The sequence below is a fragment of the Sander vitreus genome, chromosome 9 (genome assembly GCF_031162955.1).
Source record: "Sander vitreus isolate 19-12246 chromosome 9, sanVit1, whole genome shotgun sequence".
In the NCBI taxonomy this organism is placed as follows: Eukaryota; Metazoa; Chordata; class Actinopteri; order Perciformes; family Percidae; genus Sander; species Sander vitreus.
This window is the reverse complement of record NC_135863.1, coordinates 17,846,376-17,868,313: the sequence shown is the minus strand read 5'-3', so window position 1 is coordinate 17,868,313 and position 21,938 is coordinate 17,846,376. Positions and strand designations below refer to the sequence as shown.

The window sequence follows — 21,938 nt, the reverse complement described above, 5'->3', positions numbered from 1 at the left end:
TGAGCTCTCTACAGCAAGGATTAACAAAGCTAAATCATCAACTATCAACCTATGGAAAAACACAGCAGCACAAACATCAGACTTAATGACATCAGCACCACAAGAACTAGAGGAGAGTGACTAGGCAAGGTGTGGTTTCCGTTTATTTGTTTGTTTTGTTTTCCTCGAGACCGCAGAGGGTGGGGGATGGGAGAAGGTTTTTGTTCTTGTTCAATTGTGTTTCTCTGTTCTGTATGTTTGAAATATAAAAAGCAATACAAAATGTATCTAAAAAAGTCTTTTTTTTTAAGCAAAATCACCAAATTATCTCTGGTTTCAGGTTCATTAAGGTGAGCATTTAGCTGCTTTTCTCTATTTAATGTAACTCTGCAATCTGAACATCTTTGGGTTTCGGACTGTTGGTCGGACAAAGCACGACATTTAAAGATGTCATGTCGGGCTCTGGGAACTTGTGATGGTTATTTTGTTCACTATTATTCATAGACTGAACAACAGACTAATTTAGATAATTACATTCATGTTAATTGATAATGAAAATATTTGTTATTTGTCACCCTAATGGTATTGAAAAACATCTTCTGGTGTCATTCTGTGCCTTCTCCTCCAACTCCTATGAAGCATCTGTTGGTTGATGCAGTCAGTCTCATGCAGCCATCCTGGCTATTACCATCCCCCCTCCTCTCCACTCCACCCCTGGCATTCCGGCCTCCAACAGCTGCATTACACCACGCTCTCTGACTTTCTAATTAGCTTATCTCGGAAAATAAGGATACTGGGCAATTCTTTGCTCTAGCAGTCTAACAACCAGCAGGCTGCAGGGAGAGCGGTTGGCACCTCTTGTAACCAAGGGGGCTGTTGTCTTCGACAAGAAAATATGCTTTACTTTTTTTTCTCTGTCTCAAAAACAGTCTCAGTCCTTTTCTCAATTTCTTGGAATTTTTTCACTTTGAACTTTATAAGGCAAAAACCAATCTTGAGGGCCAATTTAATTTCAAACATTTAATATTTTTTGTAATTCACGGTGAGTAATGACTCATGCAACTAACGTTTGCAAGATGAAACAGGTTTTCTTTTATTGAGCAGCTTCTCAACTACACAGATATAGCTATATGAGGCTGTTAAAGTCCAGAAACATATATATTGTTATTATGCTTTCCTTTTATGACGTTCACAATACACACATAAAAAAACAATACAATATGTAGCTCCACATACTGTCCAGTGCATGGCACAGGATAACATTCATTCTGCTGGTGTTTGATAAACTTTTTTTAATCTGTCACACATTTCAAAAGCCATGTAGTCCTTTTTAATTAGTTTATCCATCATTCATTATTTATCAAACATGTAACCTGTAACTGTGTTTAAATGCCAGATGATACAGTAAAGCTGTGCCTCTGTCAGCTCTGATGTCTCCTGGCTGAAAGTAATAGACTGAGGGATGGAAAGAAAAAGGGATGGAGGAAGGAATAGAGGATAGATCCTTCCACCTGTAGCAGTGAACGTCCTGCAGGACTGTAATCTGCCAGTTGTCTCTCACTGAGACACCCAGCTAAGCCGAAGCCAGCCAAACCCTGCAGCCTCCAGCACCAAACGATGCTGGGGCCCCAGGACATAAGGCACCTGCATGGGGAGATAAAGGCTTCAACTCCTGGGCTAATACTGACAATTCTTTTGATAAATACAGACGTGGTCTGGTGGGTGGTGGGGGAGCAATCTTTTCCCGCTCACCCCCTCTCATTCTCTCCTCCCTGTCTACCTGTCTCAGTAATCTCTCTTTCTTGTACTTTGTGTTTTTTCTTCCTCCACCCTCTCTCTGTCTGTTTCTCTGCAACTCTCCCGTTTTCTATCTCTCCCTCTCTCAATAGCTTCTTTATCCTGTCCTGTGTGAGTTTGGATCAGACAGGCGAAGCTCTCCACGCTCTGCCTTTTTATTTATTCCATATCTGTAACTGTCAAAAAGAAGATTGCTACTTTAAGAGCTGTCTGTGCTGTGTTGTGCTCATGGAAAGTCAAATAGAGGAGGTTGTGTTAAAAGCATCTTGACCACTTTGTGGGGACACAAACAATGTCAGCTGTGGTCTTCGAAGACCCAGACAGTTGAAAATGGCTCTAGAAGTGCATGACACATGATGCCTTTTAGATGGCAGAGTGCTGAGAGTAGCGGTTAAAACAGTATTAGCCTGGGGAGGTAATTGGAGTTGGGCCTCAGCAACATTACCTCCTGCTGTGCCTGTCACTTAAATACCTATTTATGAGAGCTTATTGAAACATAAACATGGCCAGGGTTGCATTATTAGCGTATTAAGAAAAGCTTTGGGACCTAAATGACCCAACAAAGCTGCTGCTCAGATTAACACCTCAGACATTCAAGATTATGTCAAATGAGTAGTCAAGTCAATTCAGAAAGTGGAACAATAATTACCTGGCACAAGAAACAGGAATATAACTATGTTTTATAGCATAGACTACACACTAATCTGGATCAATGGAAGTACATTTCCAGGATAAAGCCTGACATCTGCCAGGCTTTGTACCTCACCTTCCACTCTTCCTCTCTGTGTGTGTTGCCGATCTTAAAATCCCTTTGATTGGGAAAACGACAACAAACGTCGAGCTAGCAAGCCACACACTGAAAATAGCAACTTTTGAAGAAAATTTGGATCATGCAATAAGGCAGACCTGCTTGGTTCTTTCGCTAAATGCTTGTAAAGACTTACAAAGAATATATTTACGGCATTTACTATCTAACTGATGTTTTTGGACCAATTGGCTGGATTGCTGTGGTTGAAGTACACATGGCGATAAACTGGTAAGAGCAAATAAGGTTTAACCATGTATCCAGTTAATTTAAATAGCTTATGTAACTGTATTGTGTGAATAGTTAACTTTATTTAATATGTTATGTGGCGTTTTCTTTTGCGGGGTTCAAATGTTCCAAAACAAGTTCCTTCCCGAGACTATTTTGCAAAGCCACCATTTCTGTGTCCAGAGCTTAGCGCCGCCCAAGACGATTGTGATTGGTTTAAAGAAATCCAATCCTAGAATGTATCTGTGGTGTAGTCAGAGCTTACTCCACAGCACTGTGGAGATAGGTCTGGCAATGCGAGACTTTCTACACAGTAACTTAACTGAGTGTAATTACACCAATTTTAAAGCGAGCACTTGCCAACCAAAATATGGTTGGCAGGATGGAACAATAGTAGTGGCTGGCACCATGAAAATGCCATTTCTCCACAAGCACAAGATAAATTCTAATTGCAAAGTTGCAACTACACCACGTGGAGTCAAAACGGAGAGGGCGAGGCAGACGAGCTGAGCTACATCATGTTGTACTGTGCTGTATCGGCGACAGCAGTTCATCTTTCCTGTCTACGGTGTCGTGCCCATTGTCTATTCCCATTAGCCTGTGACCGGCATGCTACGGTATGGTCGGTGCGAGCGCTAGGCTAGCAGACGGCTCAGGGTGGCAGATGCCTGGCTTTTCTGTGGATGCCCTCCATCAACTGATGACAGATGTCAGGGCTCCTCTTGGACGGCAACACTTCATCATGCTACCCTGTTCCCATTCCTCGCCCCACTGGATTTACCAGTCTGCTTGGCAGACGCTGCGCCCAACCTCACTGCACCAGCCCTGTTCCCTCCTGCCACACCTATTTATTCACACACACACACACACACACACACACACACACACACACACACACACACACATCTCTGCATCCATCAGTCAAGCATTATTACATCAGACAGCCGTCATACTGGCAACCAATGGATCACATGCTAATGCGCTCAGACGCATCCACTCTGGAAATCTAAAGTATCAGTCTTTAGGGTGTGTGTGTGTGTGTGTGTGTGTGTGTGTGTGTGTGTGTGTGTGTGTGTGTGTGTGTGTGTGTGTGTGTGTGTGTGTGTACTTTTGGGCAGAGAAGAAAAGTTGTAGAAAGACTTTAAATAGTCTGTTTTATTTTAAAAATGAAATTGCATTAAAGTGCAAAGCATTCCTCTGGAATTGGTGCTAATGTTGTTATTGCACACTTACCATTTTGGCCTGCTGGTAGACTTGACTACGGGAGACATGCCATCTCTGTACAGGCTCTTGGTCTTGGAGAAGTTGACCACATTGAAAATGACTCTCTGAAAGACAGTGAAAAACATAGAAGCCACACCATTAAAACCGCCAAAAAATGAAAACCCAGTGGAGTTTTTTTACACTAGTAGTACTTTGGAGCAACATTTATATGAGCATTTTTGTTTGTAAGGTGTAAAGAAATGCAGAAATGCGTCAACAAAGCCAATGGAGAAAGAAGGCTGTGAGCTAGCAAACGTATGTAAACGTTTTAAAATTTCCAACAATTCTGCTTGGCTAATACTTAATGAGGAAGAAAATGCATGAAATAAGTTTGTCAGGCCTCAAGGCTACACAGAATGCCTAAATGTGAGTAACATTGAATGTTACTTTGAAAACAGGGCACCTTTAATATTTGGTCATATTAGTTAGAATCCAGTAAAATGTGAAAAAAAACTTTTGAAGCAATAAAAAAGCATAACCTGAGACTGAAACCGACAGTGGCAAAACACAGAAAGGCTTATGCAGCGTACACATGATTAGAAAGCCGTAAATTGACTCATTCTTTATGATAATTTCATTCCTGTGTGACATATGAGTGGCTTTAAAATATAAACCAACAAACTGCAGAAGAAGCTTAGAGAGAGGTAAAAGTTGCCACTACCACCATGGATTACACTGACAAAACACAAAATCACCACACATTAACATTACATTGAGGAGATAAGGTGGCTTTAATGTCCTGCAGATGATCCCATGTTGCAGTTACAAAATTCCCGATAAAAAGCAGCAGCTCCGAGGAGTGCCAGCCTCTAATCTGGGAGGACATTACAGTTCTCCCCAGAGGGATGCTGCCTGGCCCAAAACATTAAGCTTTGCCTGCAGCGCAGAGGACTGCCATGGTGTCTGGCTTTCCACCTCCTCTGGACCAAGGACTTTCTTGAGCTCAAATATTGTGGAACAGCCCTCCCTCACTCCCACCTCCAGCATGCATGATTAGGATCAGGAGGAGTAGGGAAATGTGGAGAGAGAAATGGATAAATACACTTTTTAAAAAGTCAAATGAATGGCAATGGTAATACTGCGGTGAGGTAAATGAATCCTATTGATGGGGCATATCAAATTACCAACTAAGTCCAGGTGGTGGAAGTTAACTGGGTGCTACTGAAATCCTATTACAGACTCCCCACCCACCTCTCCCTCCTTTTCTTTCTCCTTCCCCTCCCCCTCATCCATTTCTCCCTTTTTCTCCTGCCTAGCATCAGAGGAATGGGGATTGCGGATTGTGGCAAGCTGATTCAGACTTAGGTAAAATGACATCTAACTGATGTTGAGACTGGCAGCAGGCTCCTGTAGCAGGGAGATAAGACCATTGCTGCTGGCATTTCAATTACACTTTACTGCCCCGCACATCTGTTGCGAGAGCTACTTTTCAGCCTTTTCCCCTCAGGCAAATACAGCCTTACTCTGACTCCACTGGTTTTCTTTGACTGCAAAGCCTCCTCCTTCATTCTTTATCCACAACAAATTCAGATTGTCTTCCTCCTTAGCTTCACTCTACCCACTGTTTGTAATCTATTTGTTCGGCCTGTTTAACTCAGAGGGAGCTGAGGCTGGACAGATGACAGAGACACCGGCCCAGCGAAGAAAAAGAAGGCTGAATTGCAGGCAGAATGATACACAGTACAAGGGTGGGAGACAATAAAGCAGAGGAAAAAGGTGCTGCAGCTTGTAGAGACATACAGCAGGGACAAACACAAAGAGACAGAAGATAATTACGTTACTAAGTTACTGAGAGGTATAGAAAATAAACTGGGCTCTACTGGCTTAGCGGACAGATATGGAGGACACAGACAAGTGGGCTGGTAGGTCGGGGGCAGGCACGCGGCATGTAGAAGTCTCAGTCTCCCTCTGTGCTTTTCTAATTTTATTGAAGCCAAACAGATTAAAAGAAAATCTGTTCGTCCTGTGACTCAACATCAGATCACAAAGCCAGTCTTTAACCTAAAAGACAAGAGGAACTTTGAGATAGATAGACAGATGAGAGGTAGGAAAACCCTGGACAATTTACTAAAAAGCACCAGACCTGCATGGGAAGATGTATGAACCACTTTCAAGATACAAGACTGTTGTATTATTCCTTTAGAGTAGCATCTGTTATCTAGTGTGGTAACAGGTTCATTCAGTGTCTCTTTTTCCAGCAGGAGCTTCTTCTCAGCTTTCTATACAGAAGTTATTAGAATTGTTGATTGGTAAAACATCCTCTGCTTCATCTGCCACTCAAACAACAATTCTGCAGTTGGGTTCGCTTGAAGAATCATGGCCTTACAGTATGCATAGATTTGGGCTGTGAAACACTGATTTTCATAATATGTCCCCAAAAGTCACTGAAGTACTGACAAAGTAAACATTCAGAAATGTGTATGCGAGTGTTCATATGGTTGTATAGTGCTTATGCGGCTGAAGTTGTGATTACACAGTTTCAAGAGGACCAGTGCAATTTTGATATTCGTTTTTGCATGAAATTGTACTTGCGTTTCCATCTGCTAAGACCACCTCTTATCACAAATGCAAAGCCACAAACATCCATTTTTGTGGCTTTGGTTGACAGGAGCTTCAACATCACCCAAACCCTTTCATGTATGTTAAGTTTTGCCTCTTTGATTTTGATTCACACTTTTTTTTTTTTATCCAGATTAAATGCACTCCAAAATACAACTTTAAATGTGGTTACAACATAGTCTGTTCTTAGTGAGAATAATATGTCAAATTATAATGAATGAACTACGGAAAACATAACTTAAACTATTTTTGGTTGCGAGCCTACTTGACCAACAAACTTGATTCTTATTCTCTCTCTCTCTCTCTCACTCACACACACACACACACACACACACACACACACACACACACGCACGTGCGAAAACACACACAATTAGAATCAAACAAACTGCTGTGGGGCAAATTCTCTAGATCGTTAGAACTTACGCACAACCAGGACCAATTTAGAACACTTGTGTGTGCATGTGTGTTTGTGTGCATGTGTCTGCACATGTGTGCTGCCCTGGAAGATTTAATTAGGCTGTGAGCAGTTAGAAGAGATTAACATCCATGCTGTCTGAGCTGTCATGTCGACGGAGCGTGTCAAAGCCCTCCGCCGTCCCCATCACTGCTGAATTACAGACTGGAACAGGTGTCTCTGCGGTGTCACAACACACACACACACACACTACACGGATGACAATAGGCGTCCTTTAATATTGCATCCAAACTATTACATTTCTGAAAATGATTTGAAAACAGTTCAAACTTCTTTCGCTGACAGAGTTGCAACATGCAAAACTCAAATGAACTTTAATGGTGCAATAAGTAAGATTTTCACTCTCTCGCAGCAGCAAATAACTTTAACGTGGGACTTAATGAGGTAGTTCATCAAAACCAATGACTCAAGGAAAACGTTCCCAAACAATTCCAAAAACTACTAATACGACTTAAAAGTAGTCCTTTTCTAAAGTAACACATACAAACACAGAGTCACATAGATGTGTGCTGTGAGTGCGAGCTGTGCATGTTTTAGTTGACAGTCTAATTTCTTACCCCAACCTCTTTTCTAACCTTTAAACAGATTAGCCAGCCAGCCACAGTGTTTGGCACAAAAATAGCCTTGCCGGTGCTGCCTTAAAGATAGGATTGTGTTTAGGACCAAACACTGTCTTTTGATCTCCATCGATCCAGCCTGTGGCCAGATAGCATCGCTTCCTGGAAGAAGCCTGGATAAATTATTAAAGAAGCCATTCTAAATGTGTAGTCAAAGACCTCTGCAGAGAGAATGAGCACTTTGTCCTTTTGATAGTGATGGTTGAGCAGACTTTAGTATGAATAATCCGAAAAATAATAATGATGTCTCCAGAATGTGAAAGCTGTTACTGGGAACATTAAGTTCTGAAACTACACTAATTAAACACTTGTAGGTTTGTTAACTATAGTTATTGACATATATTCAAGTGGAACTTTGAAGAGTTTGAATTTATTATACATTCAGGAATAGGTGTTTCTTCAAAATGGAAACTATTCTATACTGTTTTACTGTTAACATGATTAACAGGTATGTGACTTCTGAATTGTTAACAACTCATGCTGAAATGCTGTTATTATAACATGTGTTGTTAAAGTACTGGTACTGTATAGAAACCAAAACTGAAATTACCTGTTATAGAATTACATTATTACACACAATTGATATAAATATCAAGATGTAAGTGCAGATCATAATGGAAACAGCATGTATATGTTGTTACTGTAGGTGGCCTACAGCTTAGAGAGATTGTCCTATCATCGTTTGGCAAGACTCCATTGTGCTGATGGCTCTCTGTGCAAGCAACAGAAACTGAAACCCCAGACTCAAGTAAGAGCAAAAATTTGATTTTTTTTAAACTTTAAAATCAGTTCATCATGGAAACATTATTATTCCCACAACACTGCACTGCCCAGTGGTCTAAACAACAATGTAGTTGAGACAAATCGTCCTATCACGTGTCAGGTGAGGTTTCCTGTTCTCATCACCAAACTGTGGTTCACTGAATCACCTTGGCCACAGTGTGAGTTCTGTGCAGCATAACACAAGCAAGCAGAGCAGATCTGTGAGCCCTGAGACAGGCATCAGAGACAGGCAGGCTGATAGCTGCTGGCAGCTCTGCCTGTTCCTCTCTTGTTGTCTTTGATCAGTCTGATCACTGACGCACAGTGTGCCAACTACCCACAATACTGGGGACTACCTGACACCGCCAGGAGGACAATACACACACACACACACACACACACACACACACACACACACAGTCCAACACATGTGCACGCACACACATACACACACAAATACTGTACAGTACCCATAATTACTATAATGGGGAATGAAACAGACACAATTAATAAAGGCAGAATGGTTAAACAAAGCATGAACTTGACACACATTACAGTGATTTATGATGGCTTTGACTCAGTTTTCACAACAGAGTTTTAATGTGTAAAACAAAAAATAAAATGCTAGTCTCCTAATTCTCTGCTTAAGATCTCATATCATATAAAATGGCAACAAGTGTATCACACAAGATAATGTATTTTGCATCAACTTTCAGGTCATCAGAACAATTGTTGCACTTTAAAAAAAAGAAGGTCATAATCAAATTAAACTGTCAAACAATACCGATTCTCATATTGTATGCAATGGGCATTATATGTTGAACTGTGAGAGGATTTGCAATGTACAGCCCATTGGTTAATGTGAAATGATGTACAAATCTTATAGTGGTGAAGTGATGACTAAGTATGTAGTGTTGCTCCTCAGCTGGGCAATGTCTAAGTAATAGGACATGTTTGCAAACACATGTTGAACTAATGTAGTGATCTGTATGGGTTATAATAAACACCTGGACTAGGGCTGCAGCTACATCCATGATCAAGTATTCTACAAATAATTTTTTAACAATCAATATGATTAATGATATACATTTTTTAAAGAGTAAGAAAAAAATGTTTTTGAGAGGAGAAGGAATAAAAGCAATATATACGGCATACTAAAAGTATATCAAGAATGTGGTTTAAGCCTTCCTGATTGCAGCAACATGTTTAAATGTTGCAGTGGTAAATTGTGCCAGTGTTGGTATATGTCACAGCTGTTCAACTGTACTGGCATAACATTCTGCAAGTTACATGAACAGCATGACATTGTGTTCCACTTACAGATATCACTTCCTGGCAGGTGCCATTTGAAACTGCAATGTCACTGGTAGATTCCGATCCTCATAGGCAGCTGTCACTTAGTTAATGCCTTTGTGGTATCTAAGCTAGTGGAATAGCCTTAGCTAGACACTAGTTGTCATTGGTTATGATAATATTATGGGGCTTAACTGGTTAAATAAATGTTTAATAAAAAATAGAAATAATTGTTCTCACCTAACTGCTGAAATCTCCGACCATGGTGACATCACTTTAAATAGACCCAACGAGGTAACAAACATGGCAGAAAGGTTGTAAACAAACTAATTATTTGGAAGACAAAACGGAGGCAAGCGGTAAGTTACAACCAAACTGTCTAGTGTAAATATCCATCACAGCCTCATCATACTTGCCGTTGTTGTGCCACTCACGGTTTACATTATGGGTATGCTTACTTTTAGTGTTACCTCCAAATATTACCAAAAAATTACCTCCAACATTTTGATAATCAGGAAAAATTGCCATCTTGTTGGCAACTTTTCCCCCACTGTGTAAAAAATCAAGACATTTGCAAAGGTTTGGGGGCCCTTTTAAAACCAGTAGTTAGTGCATAAAGTTGCTGTTTTTAAAGTAAAATGATCCCAGATTAAAATGCATACACTAATCACCACCTTATGCAAACATGAGAAAATAAAAAAAACATTCTGTAGTACTATTATTCTATTATCAGTGCATTTTTTACCTTTGCCTCCCTTAATTTCTAACACTGGCTGGAGGTACGAAAACAGAACCCAAAGTTGTAATAAACTGTAGTTTAGCTTAATGACTACTATAGCAACAGGGGTGCACTGTTAATGCTGTGCTGCATATGAGCTGGACAAATAATATGGGTTGAAATCAAATTTACATAAAATGCTACCGGTTATTTATTTTAGCACTCACTGAAAATGCAGGAAGCCTTTCAGAGGGTTTGGGGGGACTCCCCAGGGGGGCATAATGGTGAAGGCCTGCTCAAGCAGGGCAGCTCAGCTGTGGCTAAGCTCCTGTAAAGCTTGGTAACAGTGGGGAAGGTCACAGGCCAGCAATAGGTGGGGACACCTGAACAGTATGACAGGGGAAGGGACAACCTGAGGCCCTATGGGACAGGATGGAGGTCGCAGTCTCATGTGTGTAGGGTGGGACACACGTGTGTGTGTGTGTGTGTGTGTGTGTGTGTGTGTGTGTGTGTGTGTGTGTGTCAGGGAGACAGGAGTACACGCATGATTTTGAGCTAAGTCTGCTATACATAACCTGACCATTCACAAAGTCGCATACTGACAATGTCAACCAGTACAACTAAATGCCAACATTGTCACTTCCCCACCTTCTTTTTTCTCTTCAGTGTGATGATGTTGCTGACATGTTTAGGTCCCCAATGACCAATGTCAACTTAAGGTGCTGATAACAAGGAAGAGGAGAATGGGACCCTTTAAACACATTACAGGTACACAAACACAGAGATAGACACTGACCCCACTCTGCTCCAAGTCACACACACCTGAAGGTAAACTGACAAAACAACACAGTAATATTCCTACAGTAGATTTGGTTTGTTTGTACTTAGTCTGAGATGCCCTGTGGAAAAGTGAGCTAATATGCGGGGGGAAGTTGTGAGATACCTAGCTATTGATCCTGGGGGCCACAAGTCCCAGCAGCAGCCTTTTAAAATGTCAGCTTTTAATTTCCTTCTCCCTTTTTCACTGAAAAAGATTTATTCAAAGCAGTGCTGTTCCAAGAGATATCAGATAGCACGGTGACAGTCTTTTAAAGAGCTTTTGTTTGGTTTAGGCATTCATGGCTTTTTGTATCAGACTCTTTTATTCAACCAGACGAGGAGGAAGTTTCTGTATTGGGCACTGAGTTGAAAGGCAATCTCTCCCTTCCATTGTAAGGCGATGTACAACTGGAACTTCTTTAATTAGGGCTTCTCTCACATTGAGTGACAGCAATGGCCAAAACCATCCAGACACTGATGGAGGTCACACACAACCACAGATGCACAGACACATACAAGCACACAAACACACACCAAAATTGTTAAACATTAACCTTTTGTATTATGGAAGAATATTTAACAGCTCACACAATAAACTAGCTGTAAAAGTGCAGAGATAAACATTAGTTTACCTCTACAGAAATCTTGTATTGCCTTCATTTAATTACCAAGCCACATGCTACAGAAATAATGGTGGCACTATAATAAGATCATGCATTAATGTTGTGATTTGATAATAAGCATCCTTGTGTGTGTTTTTGTCTGCAGTGTGTCCTTTTTTTGAGTCGATATGTTTAGAATGTCATGGTCAGATCGCTACAAATTGTCAGATATATAGGGGCTCTAGTAGGTCTAGTATATTAATTGACAGGGTGTTTGGAAAGCTCCTTGGCAATAACTCCCTATGTTTTTTAAACATGCATTCCTTGTATTACAACCCTGCCCACACTTGCCTTCACAGCCATGAACACATAAGTATGGAACATCCCATTTATCCGAAAATAACACAGTATGTTCACTCTTTTATTGTGTCACTTAGAAATCTATAATTAAAAGGAATGGCAGAGATGTCCCGATTAAGTTATTTTGGTTTTTAGTATTGGGAATCTGCCGATACTGAGTCTGATCCAATACTTATATTTACCTAAATGTTCTGACACATAGAAATAATGGCTGTGGTCTACTAAATCTGATACACCTTATTTTTCAGGGTCAGCTAATTGATCCAAAGAAGGTACAGATTCAATTATTACGTTTAAATTACCGATATGATATAAATAAAAGTGGAAGAACATTACTCCAGAGAATGGAATTCATTTTGGCCTTAACATTAATAAGCAACAGCTGCTTTGACCTGCCAACGGTTTATTATTTGTGAAATCGACAGTCAGAGTCAGCACTGACTGAGAATGAAAATGAAAAGCTGCTACCTGAATGCTGTGTACACTTAACTTTGCTAATAGGAAAGAAGGAGGATAGATAACTCATTTGCTAGCATCAGAGTTTAGCGACTTTGTGTATTTTGACAACTTGGACGTCAGGACTAAAGAGTCCCAAATCATTTTTCACATTCGTACACTCTGCTTGCACGTGAGAGCACAGCTGTGGTAAAGGTGGGGAGCTTTACAACACTAGACAAATTGGACAAAACACAGTGGTGTGCAGTAAAGGAAGGGTTGGAATTTGATTATCTTTTAATACTGATTCATTAAACTATGCCTGGATCAGCCTTGAAACCGATCCTTTTGGGAAAAAAATACTGAACTAGGCCTGCTTTCATTTGTTACAGACCAATATTATGTTCTAGAAATACATTGTTATACTTTGTTTAATTTCAGCCTGGGATTATGTTAATGGCTAATGTTTTTTCAAGGGTGAATAGTGTGCAGGACTTTATAGACAGACAGGAGTTGGCATTATTCCATGTGTGGTTAGGCTTAGGCAATAGCACTTTGGTAAAGGTAAGGGAAACAAGATCACAATGTTTGCCTAACTGTAACCAAGTGCTGTGATTGCTTAAAAATAACCGTAACAAAGTTAAATTGTGCTTTACCTTCTATGAGTCGATACTGTACTGCAAGAGCAGATTTTGCAAGAAAAACAAATGCAATGCATTGCCAGTGAATCTTTAGCAAATATGTTTCTCCAATACATGTATGCCTGTCTGTGTTAATTGAAAATGCAATCTAGGCAGCATTATATTTCTTTCAAATAGATTTGTTGTTGCTAATTAGTAGTATATGGAACTAATTTCTAAGAGGCAGGCTTGTATAAACATTTTTTCAATGTTCATATAAACATGACACAGATCTGAAACTCCACTATATCATACCAGGACAACTGGCAATTTTCACGGTAATTCACAGTATTGTGAATCGGTGTACAAACAGATAAAGCACAAAAAGAAGAATATAGTACACTCTTTCTAACATCTATGGTTGAAAGAAAGAAGACATGTTTAGATTACAAGCACAGGATCTAGGTACTATGCTGCGACGTGGACAGAGCTAGTTCCAGCCAGTCCACTTCCACTCCCTCAGCAGCAGCACTGCTGCTGCCACAGGCACTCAGTGAGGGATGAACAGAGCGGCTCCAACAGCCAACTGCTGCACTTCTCCTCTTCCCTCCTTCCCTTTCCCCTCTACACATTTGTCTTCTCACCTTATTTTTTCCCCTCGCCTTCTGCTTTAAACATGGAAGAGTTAATTTGCTCATTCTGCAGGAAGCATCTCTTTCTATTTATCTTTCTTCTTGTGTTTTTTCCCCTCTCTCTCTCTCTCTCTCTCTCTCTCTCCCTCTCTCTCAGGCAGGGCTGTGCTGTCAGGCCCTTCCAGAGCAGTGGGGTTGTCAAGAGTGATGGATGACTATCAACCTTCTGCTGTCTTCCACTACGCTCCTGGGAGATTTACAGGCTCGCTGACTACCAGGCATGAAAACCAATCTCTCTTTCTCATTCTTCCCTCCCTTCCTCCATCCATGCCTGCCTCGCTTCTTCCATCTCACTCCCTCTATTTCAACATCTCCTCCATTACAAAAAAAAGCTCTCTTAATGGAGAGATGTGTGCAAAACAACATTGAAATTTGTGTGTGGACATAGGGAGGCTATTGCTCCTGTTGAGGGTTATTGTGGATGTGTCAGAGAGGAATAGCATCCTCAGAGTGAAACGCCTAGTCTTTGACAGCCTATCTTGCCCATCTTCATCTTCTCCACTGCTTCCAGCTCCTTCACAGACTTGTAACACATGAGCATCCATCCTTGTTCCTCTTGCCTGTGGTAATTACAGCATCAAAGAAAGGTGCTGGGCTAATTGCTGTCTCAAAATAGTAATTGCTTTATTATTACGACCATTTTTGGTAATGATCGTTCAAAGGCATTATGTTAATGTAATTAAACGGTTTCATTATTATTCTTGCTTGCACTAATTGACGGCATTTTCCAAGGCTGAGCCCCTAAATAAAGTTGTATCTTGCTGCAATGAGCAGACAACATGAGAAGTCACAGACAGAAAGAGTATGCTTAACAATTCTGTCACTTGCTTACAAGACTCTGTGTTGTCAACATTATCTGGTTTAGGCGTTCATGGATTTTTGTATCAGACTCTCTTATTCAACCAGACAAGGAGGACGTTTTTGTATTGGGCACTAAGTTGAAAGGCAATCTCTCCCTTCCATTGTAAGACGATGTACAACTGGAACTTCTTTAATTAGGGCTTCTCTCACATTGAGTGACAGCAATGGCTAAAACCCTCCAGACACTGATGGAGGTCACACACAACACATATGGGTGCACACACACACACACACACACACACACACACACACACACACACACACACACACACACACACACACCAGAACTCTACAACATTAACTTTTGGTATTATGGAAGAATATTTTACAGCTCACACAATAAACTAGTTGTGAAAGTGCAGAGATAAACATTAGTTTACCTTTTACAAAAGTATTTTATTGCTTTCATTTAATTACTGAGCCACATACTGCACATGCTACAGAAACATGGCGGCACTATAATTAGATCACATATTCATGCTGTGATTTGATAATGACTTTGTCTAATCGACTAATTGACGATAGTTCATTGACTAATTGACAATACATTCCAAGGCTGGGTCCCTAAATAAAGTTATATAGAAAAACATGCTAGACAACATGACAAGTCACAGATGAAAAGAGTAAGCTTAACAATTCTGCCACCGGCTTACGAGGCTCTGTGTTGTCAACATTATCTTCGTCGACAAAAAGCAAAACCAATATCATGTTCAGGTCATTCAAGCAGAAGTGAAAGATACCACAGATATCATGACACCAGACCAGAGAACAAACATTTAGCCCAGTGATGTTTCCTTGACCACAGACCCAAATCAACTAAGACATCATAACCATGAATGATCAAATATTGTGTCTCCAAATCTCATGGACATTTCCTACAACCACTGCCTTTCAAAAACTGTCTGGGGAGGAAACCCATATTTGCATTAATTTGCAAATTTAGGAAAGGAACCATGCTGGCTAGTGGAATAAATATGAGCACAGAGTGCTGACACCACTCTTCAAAAAGAAGGTAATAGACATAAATGACATGTAAATGTTATTTAGATTGCCATCTAATAGCATGCAAAGCAGCACTTATCAGATATCTGAATTAGAAAATGTGGCCCCACCTCGATCTTGGGCTGCGTATAGTAATGATGCCTGTGAGTGTGTGCGTGTGTGTGTGTGTGTGCATGCATGTGTGTGTGCGTGTGTGTGTGTGTGTGTGTATGTATGTGTATGTATAATGATCTCTGGTCCAATCTGTCAGTACAATACATAGTTTATGTAGTGTAACAGGTAAACTCATGTGCAGCGCTTTCATTGACATTCGGCAGGCTCATTAAAATCAGATCACATCTCAGGAGGACAGCTTGAGGAAAATCCTTGTTCTCTTTCCTGTGCTTGACTTTTGCTTATATGGGCCTTGTTAGCTTTGAACCTATCAGGTCTCTACTCATGAGTGACAAGGCTGGATTGGCATCAGAAAAAGAAAAGGCGTACACAGCTTCAGGTGAATTACAGCCACTGGCCTAAGATGCCGGTCGGATCTAAAGCTTGCCTGCCTGACAACATTATGTATACTTGTGTACTTGGATTTACACATTGTAGAATGTGATAGAACATGAATAAACACCACTACACAAATAGAAAGGATAAGTTGTAAAAGAGCAAGGACAGCTTAGCTGATGTGTTCACTTAAACAAGACACAATCCTGAGTGTGCAGGGTTAGGATAGGTCAAAGACTAGATTTGGCCACCAGCTGTTTCAAGCCTGCACTCCTGTAATATCAGGCATCAGAGTAAATATGTTATTTTAGTTTTCTTGCACAATCTGCATTAATTAGAAAAAGCACCCCCCTTGGTCAGGCGCCACACTACTGTCAGAAGCCACAGGGCGAAAAATGAGTCATTTTGAAATGAATAATGGATTTGTGTCTGCAGGGAGAGAGAGGCTTCACAGTAGTGTGTATGTGTGCATGTGTGTGTGTGTGTGTGTGTGTGTGTGTGTGTGTGTGTGTGTGTGTGTGTGTGTGTGTGTGCGTGCGTAGGTGCGTGCGTGCGTAGGTGCGTGCGTGCGTGCTTGCATCTGTATCGACTAGTGTGAGTCTGTGAACCCGGCATTGAGTCTATAAATACGTCCTTGCTGGTCATTTCACTCGGCCAGCCTAGCCCTCCCCCATACTCCTCCAGATGCTATCTCTCTCTTCCTCTGTCATTTTCCCAACCAGATGTGAATATGCAGATGTGAGGCACAGAGAGAGGTGTGGAGCAATAAAATCATAAATAAACAGGAGCTTTGAGGGTTTTCCTGCCACAGTAACTGCTGCCATTTGACCTCCAGGTCTGTGGAGGGCAGGGATGATAGATCTGCCCTTCTCCGTCCTACAGCTGTTCACACATCAACAGCAGAAGTTCCAATTAAAACGTTGAAGTGGCGGCATCTTTATCGCTACTGACACTCTAGAGGCTCATGTGTCACTTCAGGCCTGAATGAGCTGATGAAGGAGACTTGGTGAAGAGAGAGGAGGTAGGGAGGTTAATGAGAGTCCAGTACTACTGGCAGCCCATATTCTCAGTCTCTTCTCTGTTCTGCCACAGGCCTTCACTCTGACACACTCTGATATAACACATTCAGACTAATTTGAAGGCTTGCCGAAAACAGAGAACAAAACATGAGGTCAAAAGGGGATGAAGGCTGTGTGTGTGTGTGTGTGTGTGTGTGCGCGCGTATGTACGTGCGTGCGTCCTTTTACACAGCAGCTACATGACTGGGTGAGGATTGAGGTTGAAGGACACTGAGGCTCATCTCTGACAGATGTGCTGTGTCAGCAGGAAGTGATGTCACGGGTCAGTGTTGGGAATGTGGAGGTGAGTCTACGAGGGCGCTAACCTTTCAGCCCTGCTGATATACTAAATTCAGTATAAATGCTGTGACTGGCAGATGCCCCAATAGAATATCAATCACTTTCTGCACCCCGCATGCACTCTTTCTCTCTCTTCCTATAACATTTTAGAAGACAGACATGAGTACAATGTTTGTACAATGTTTGTACAATGGCGAAGTTGCCACAAAACATAATTGACTAGTCGTGGCGACACTGATGAGTCTGCAGCTGCAGGTCCTAACACCAACACCAATGACAGCGTGTCCTTGTTCCTGTTAGTATTACGAGATCATTTAAACCTAGACATTTCTACAACTTGTTGTGAGTAGAAGAGCACAAATCAAAAAGCTGACATGGCCATCATCATGACAGGGGAACACAAAGGACGTTGGATTTGGAGGATCCTAACAGATGCAATTTAAATCCATAAATCATAGAGTTTTTTTTTGCTGTTTGGTCTACAAAACACACCTCTTTTCTGCCATCCATTTTAAACTGAAGCACCTTTGTAACGGACTTAATATTTTTCTGGCCTTCTTCAACCACCGGCTGCATGACTGCCGAACGGCCGTCTCTTATGTCTTTGCCTGTGTGTACCTTTCTGTTGGCTCTTTGGGATTGAGAGGCTGTAAAAAAGTTATATTCTCTACCTCCAGCTCATCAACATGCGTGGGTGCACACGCATACACACAGACAAGCACAAGGACTTGCATGCTTCCATCCAAGAGAGACATGGCATAGCATTTTATTTTGGCTGCTGTCTGTCTGGAAACGACTCCTAGTCTGTTTCTTTGTCTACAAATGATGAAAAAGGATCAAACTAGACAACACTGCAGCATCTGCTGCTTCACTACACCACGGACGAGCACAAGGAGACGATAAAGAGAGGAGACGTAACAGGATGATGGCTCAGAGTCACAGGATGAACGATGACTTGAGCCTCCTAACGATTCAAGGGAACAGTACTGTGGCTATTTCTACAAGAAAATGCATCATCTCTCCGGGACATGGAGAGGGGAAAAAAAGGGAGAAAGACAAAAAAAATGTGTCCAGTATCTATTGAATGTATGATGGATTTAATGCGTGAAGTAACCTTCAGAACATCACGCATAACAAAAAGTGATAGTTTTCCTTCAGTTGACTGATTACAGTCTGATAAGCATGGAAAACACCCCACCCATCATCGATTGGCAGCAAAACAGATCAATAAAGCACCAACAGCACACATGCCAGACAGACTAACACAGATCCAAATAATAAAGCAAACTCTAAAACCAACAAATACATTAAAAATGAGGTGTAGCCTAGTTAACAGGGGAAGCTTCATACAGCTATATTAATTGACAGAATCCAGGATCACTCTACTGACTTTGCATTTGCTGAGGAATGTTCAAGATAAAACATGTAATGCAGGATTCTCTCATAGAAAAGCCCCAAATCAATTGTTAAAATGCGGGTGTGAGACATGAAAAACAATCGAACAAAGTAAGTTTGATGTGTCGGCCTGGCCGTCGTGCTGTATGCAATTCAATCAGTCTCATCTGCTTGGTTTCATGAATAAGAGCAAGAAGGGTGGAAACGTCTTTACAAAACTGCACAACTGCAACAACTCCACATCAAAGCCAGTAATAGTAGTAGTTAAACTGAAATTAAAACTATCTCAATTGATGAAATAACCAAACAAATAAAAAAAAAAAAAAAAAACTAAAAGCCCCGGTGAAGATGGATTCACAAATGAATTCTACCAAGAACATAGTGAGGCTGTGACACCAATTCTACATAGAGTTTTTAACTTTGCATTAGATTCAGGACAATGGGCTCCAACTTCGAATGCATCAGTAATCACAGTCATTCCCAAAGAAGACAGGGATATAACAGAATGTGCATCATACAGACCAGTGTCATTATTAAACACCAGAGATGGGGACTCGAGTCTGAGACTCGGACTCGAGTCGCACTTAAGTCGCACAAACAGCTGACTTCAGACTTGACTTGCGACTCGACCCAAAAGACTTCAGACTTGACTTGGACTTGAGCTTCGAGACTCGTCAACAACCTGTTTTCATGCAATTATTGGCTTTTAAATCTAAATGTATTCATGTATTTCTATTTTCTTTTATTGGCGCATATACGTTGAAAAGATGAAACGTATGACGAGCTGCATGTCCCCTGCCCTTTGCCATAATGTGCAATGCATGCGCTATGCCTATGTGCGCGCACTCACATATCAAAAAATGCAACACCAAGTCCTCCTGGAGTTGTGCCTTTTGTCATTAGTTTTTTTTTTTTTCAATAACTTTGTAAACAGTGGCAGTAAGCAAACAGCTACATGCATGGTGTGTGGCACCAAGATAAATGATGCCGGATCAACAACGTCGAACTTCATCAGGCATCTCAAAACGCACCTAGATAGGTCAGTCACTTGCTAATGTGAAAGAGACGTTACATTTAGCATATATCGTCACAGGTAACAAGCTAACCATCGCAAAGTGTTGTGCTAATGCTGGGAAGAGGCAAATTGTATCTTTATAGTTAGTAGATGTCAGTAGTCACTGGGCCGTGTTGACTGTCTTAATTCTGCACATATTTCTGTTGCTGTAGTCCTATTTACTATTTCATTATTTCATCCACGCATGGCGCAGCGGATCCGTGCGCACTGTCACCTGCCGTGGAGACTAATAGAAAAGGAATCCGTACCAATATCCATAAAAACGTTACCGTATATAAATAAATAGCAGAGTAAACAAATAATAGGACTGAATAGATGGGTAGATTTTACTTTACAAAGTTGGCAAAGTATATGTAAAAATTACTGGCTTGGGATCCAGAATTTGTACCTGGCAAGACAGATAATACATTGAAAATATGGGCAACAAAAGGATTGACAACATATATACAAATGCTTGAAAATAAAAAAAGTAGACTCATTTCAGTCACTAGTCTCAAGGTACAACCTTGAACAGAGCAATTTTTACAAATATTTGCAGGTAAGGTCATATCTTTTAAAAAATATAAAAAGTCAAGCCACCAGAAAAGAACACTCCTTAATAACGGTGTTGACTAAAAAATATAATAAAGCTAATAAAAAGCGCTGTCAAAAATATATAAAACTATTGTAAGTAATACAAATATCAATAATGGATGCCAACTAAAGTGGATGGATGAAATAGGGGAGAGGCTGAGTGAAGATGATTGGAGTCAGGTGTGTAGTGGGATACATAAAACAACAAACTCAAAATATTGGAAAGAATTTGCATGGAAAGTAGATTTTTCATTACGCCAAATGTTCTCAGTAAAATTAATAGCACTAGGAAATCACACTGCTGGATAAATTGTAATGAAGAGAAGGCAAATCAATCACATATTTATTTTTTCTGCCCTATGTTAAAATCATACTGGAAACGGGTTATAACGGCAATAAAAATAACTTTAAATCTGAAAGAAACTATTAATCCAACACACATAATCCTAGGAAAATCCCCACATGAGCTAAAACAAGAGACGGACCACTATATAACATTTTCAGAATTGCAGCCATGAAGCAGATAACAAGAAACTGGCTGAAACCATTAATACCAACAGTCCAGAGATGGAAAGAAACAATGCATGTAATTTCAGAAATGGAGAGAATAACATACAGAATCAGAAATGAAGAATTTGAGTATGAACGACGCTGGGCTAAATGGATACAATACAGCCAACAACTAAAACAGGAAAGTACGACAAATTTAGATCGATAAAATAATGTAAAGAAGAACAGAAGCAGGGTCAGGTTGGGGAAAAAAAACATAACTCATGCATGCATTGTTAAACGCACCTAAGAAGAGTAAATATACGCACGAACATACAAACATACAAATTATGAATGGTGATTTAATGATTTAAATTGTAGATGTAAACCAATTATTATGTAAAAATATTTAGTTATTCATTCATGCAAGTCCCTGCTTGCGTGTTTTTGGTAGACTAACTGATAAATGAATGAATGAACTTAAAGTTATTGTTATAGTTAACGAAGTTATTGTGTTTTAAGTTAAGTTATTGTGTGTGTTAACTGTTTTTTTTATATACAAATCAATTCCTGTTTCTTAGGTAAAGGTTTGGGAGTGTATGCATATATTGTGTATACGTATATATATATGTATAGTTGTATGATTAGAAGTGTATAGGGGCGCAGATG

The 21,938-nt window shown here is 40.4% G+C and overlaps 1 protein-coding gene across 2 annotated transcripts in view; it reads right to left on the bottom strand.

Annotated features, from left to right (window-relative positions):
• The window catches only part of agbl4 (AGBL carboxypeptidase 4), a 310,470-nt gene that overhangs the window by 184,211 nt on the left and 104,321 nt on the right, over nucleotides 1–21,938 (bottom strand). For both annotated transcript variants that reach the window (XM_078258159.1, XM_078258158.1), the window contains exon 4: nucleotides 4,043–4,137. In XM_078258159.1, coding sequence (XP_078114285.1) covers nucleotides 4,043–4,137 — 95 coding nt within the window. The remainder of the gene's footprint in view (nucleotides 1–4,042; nucleotides 4,138–21,938) is intronic.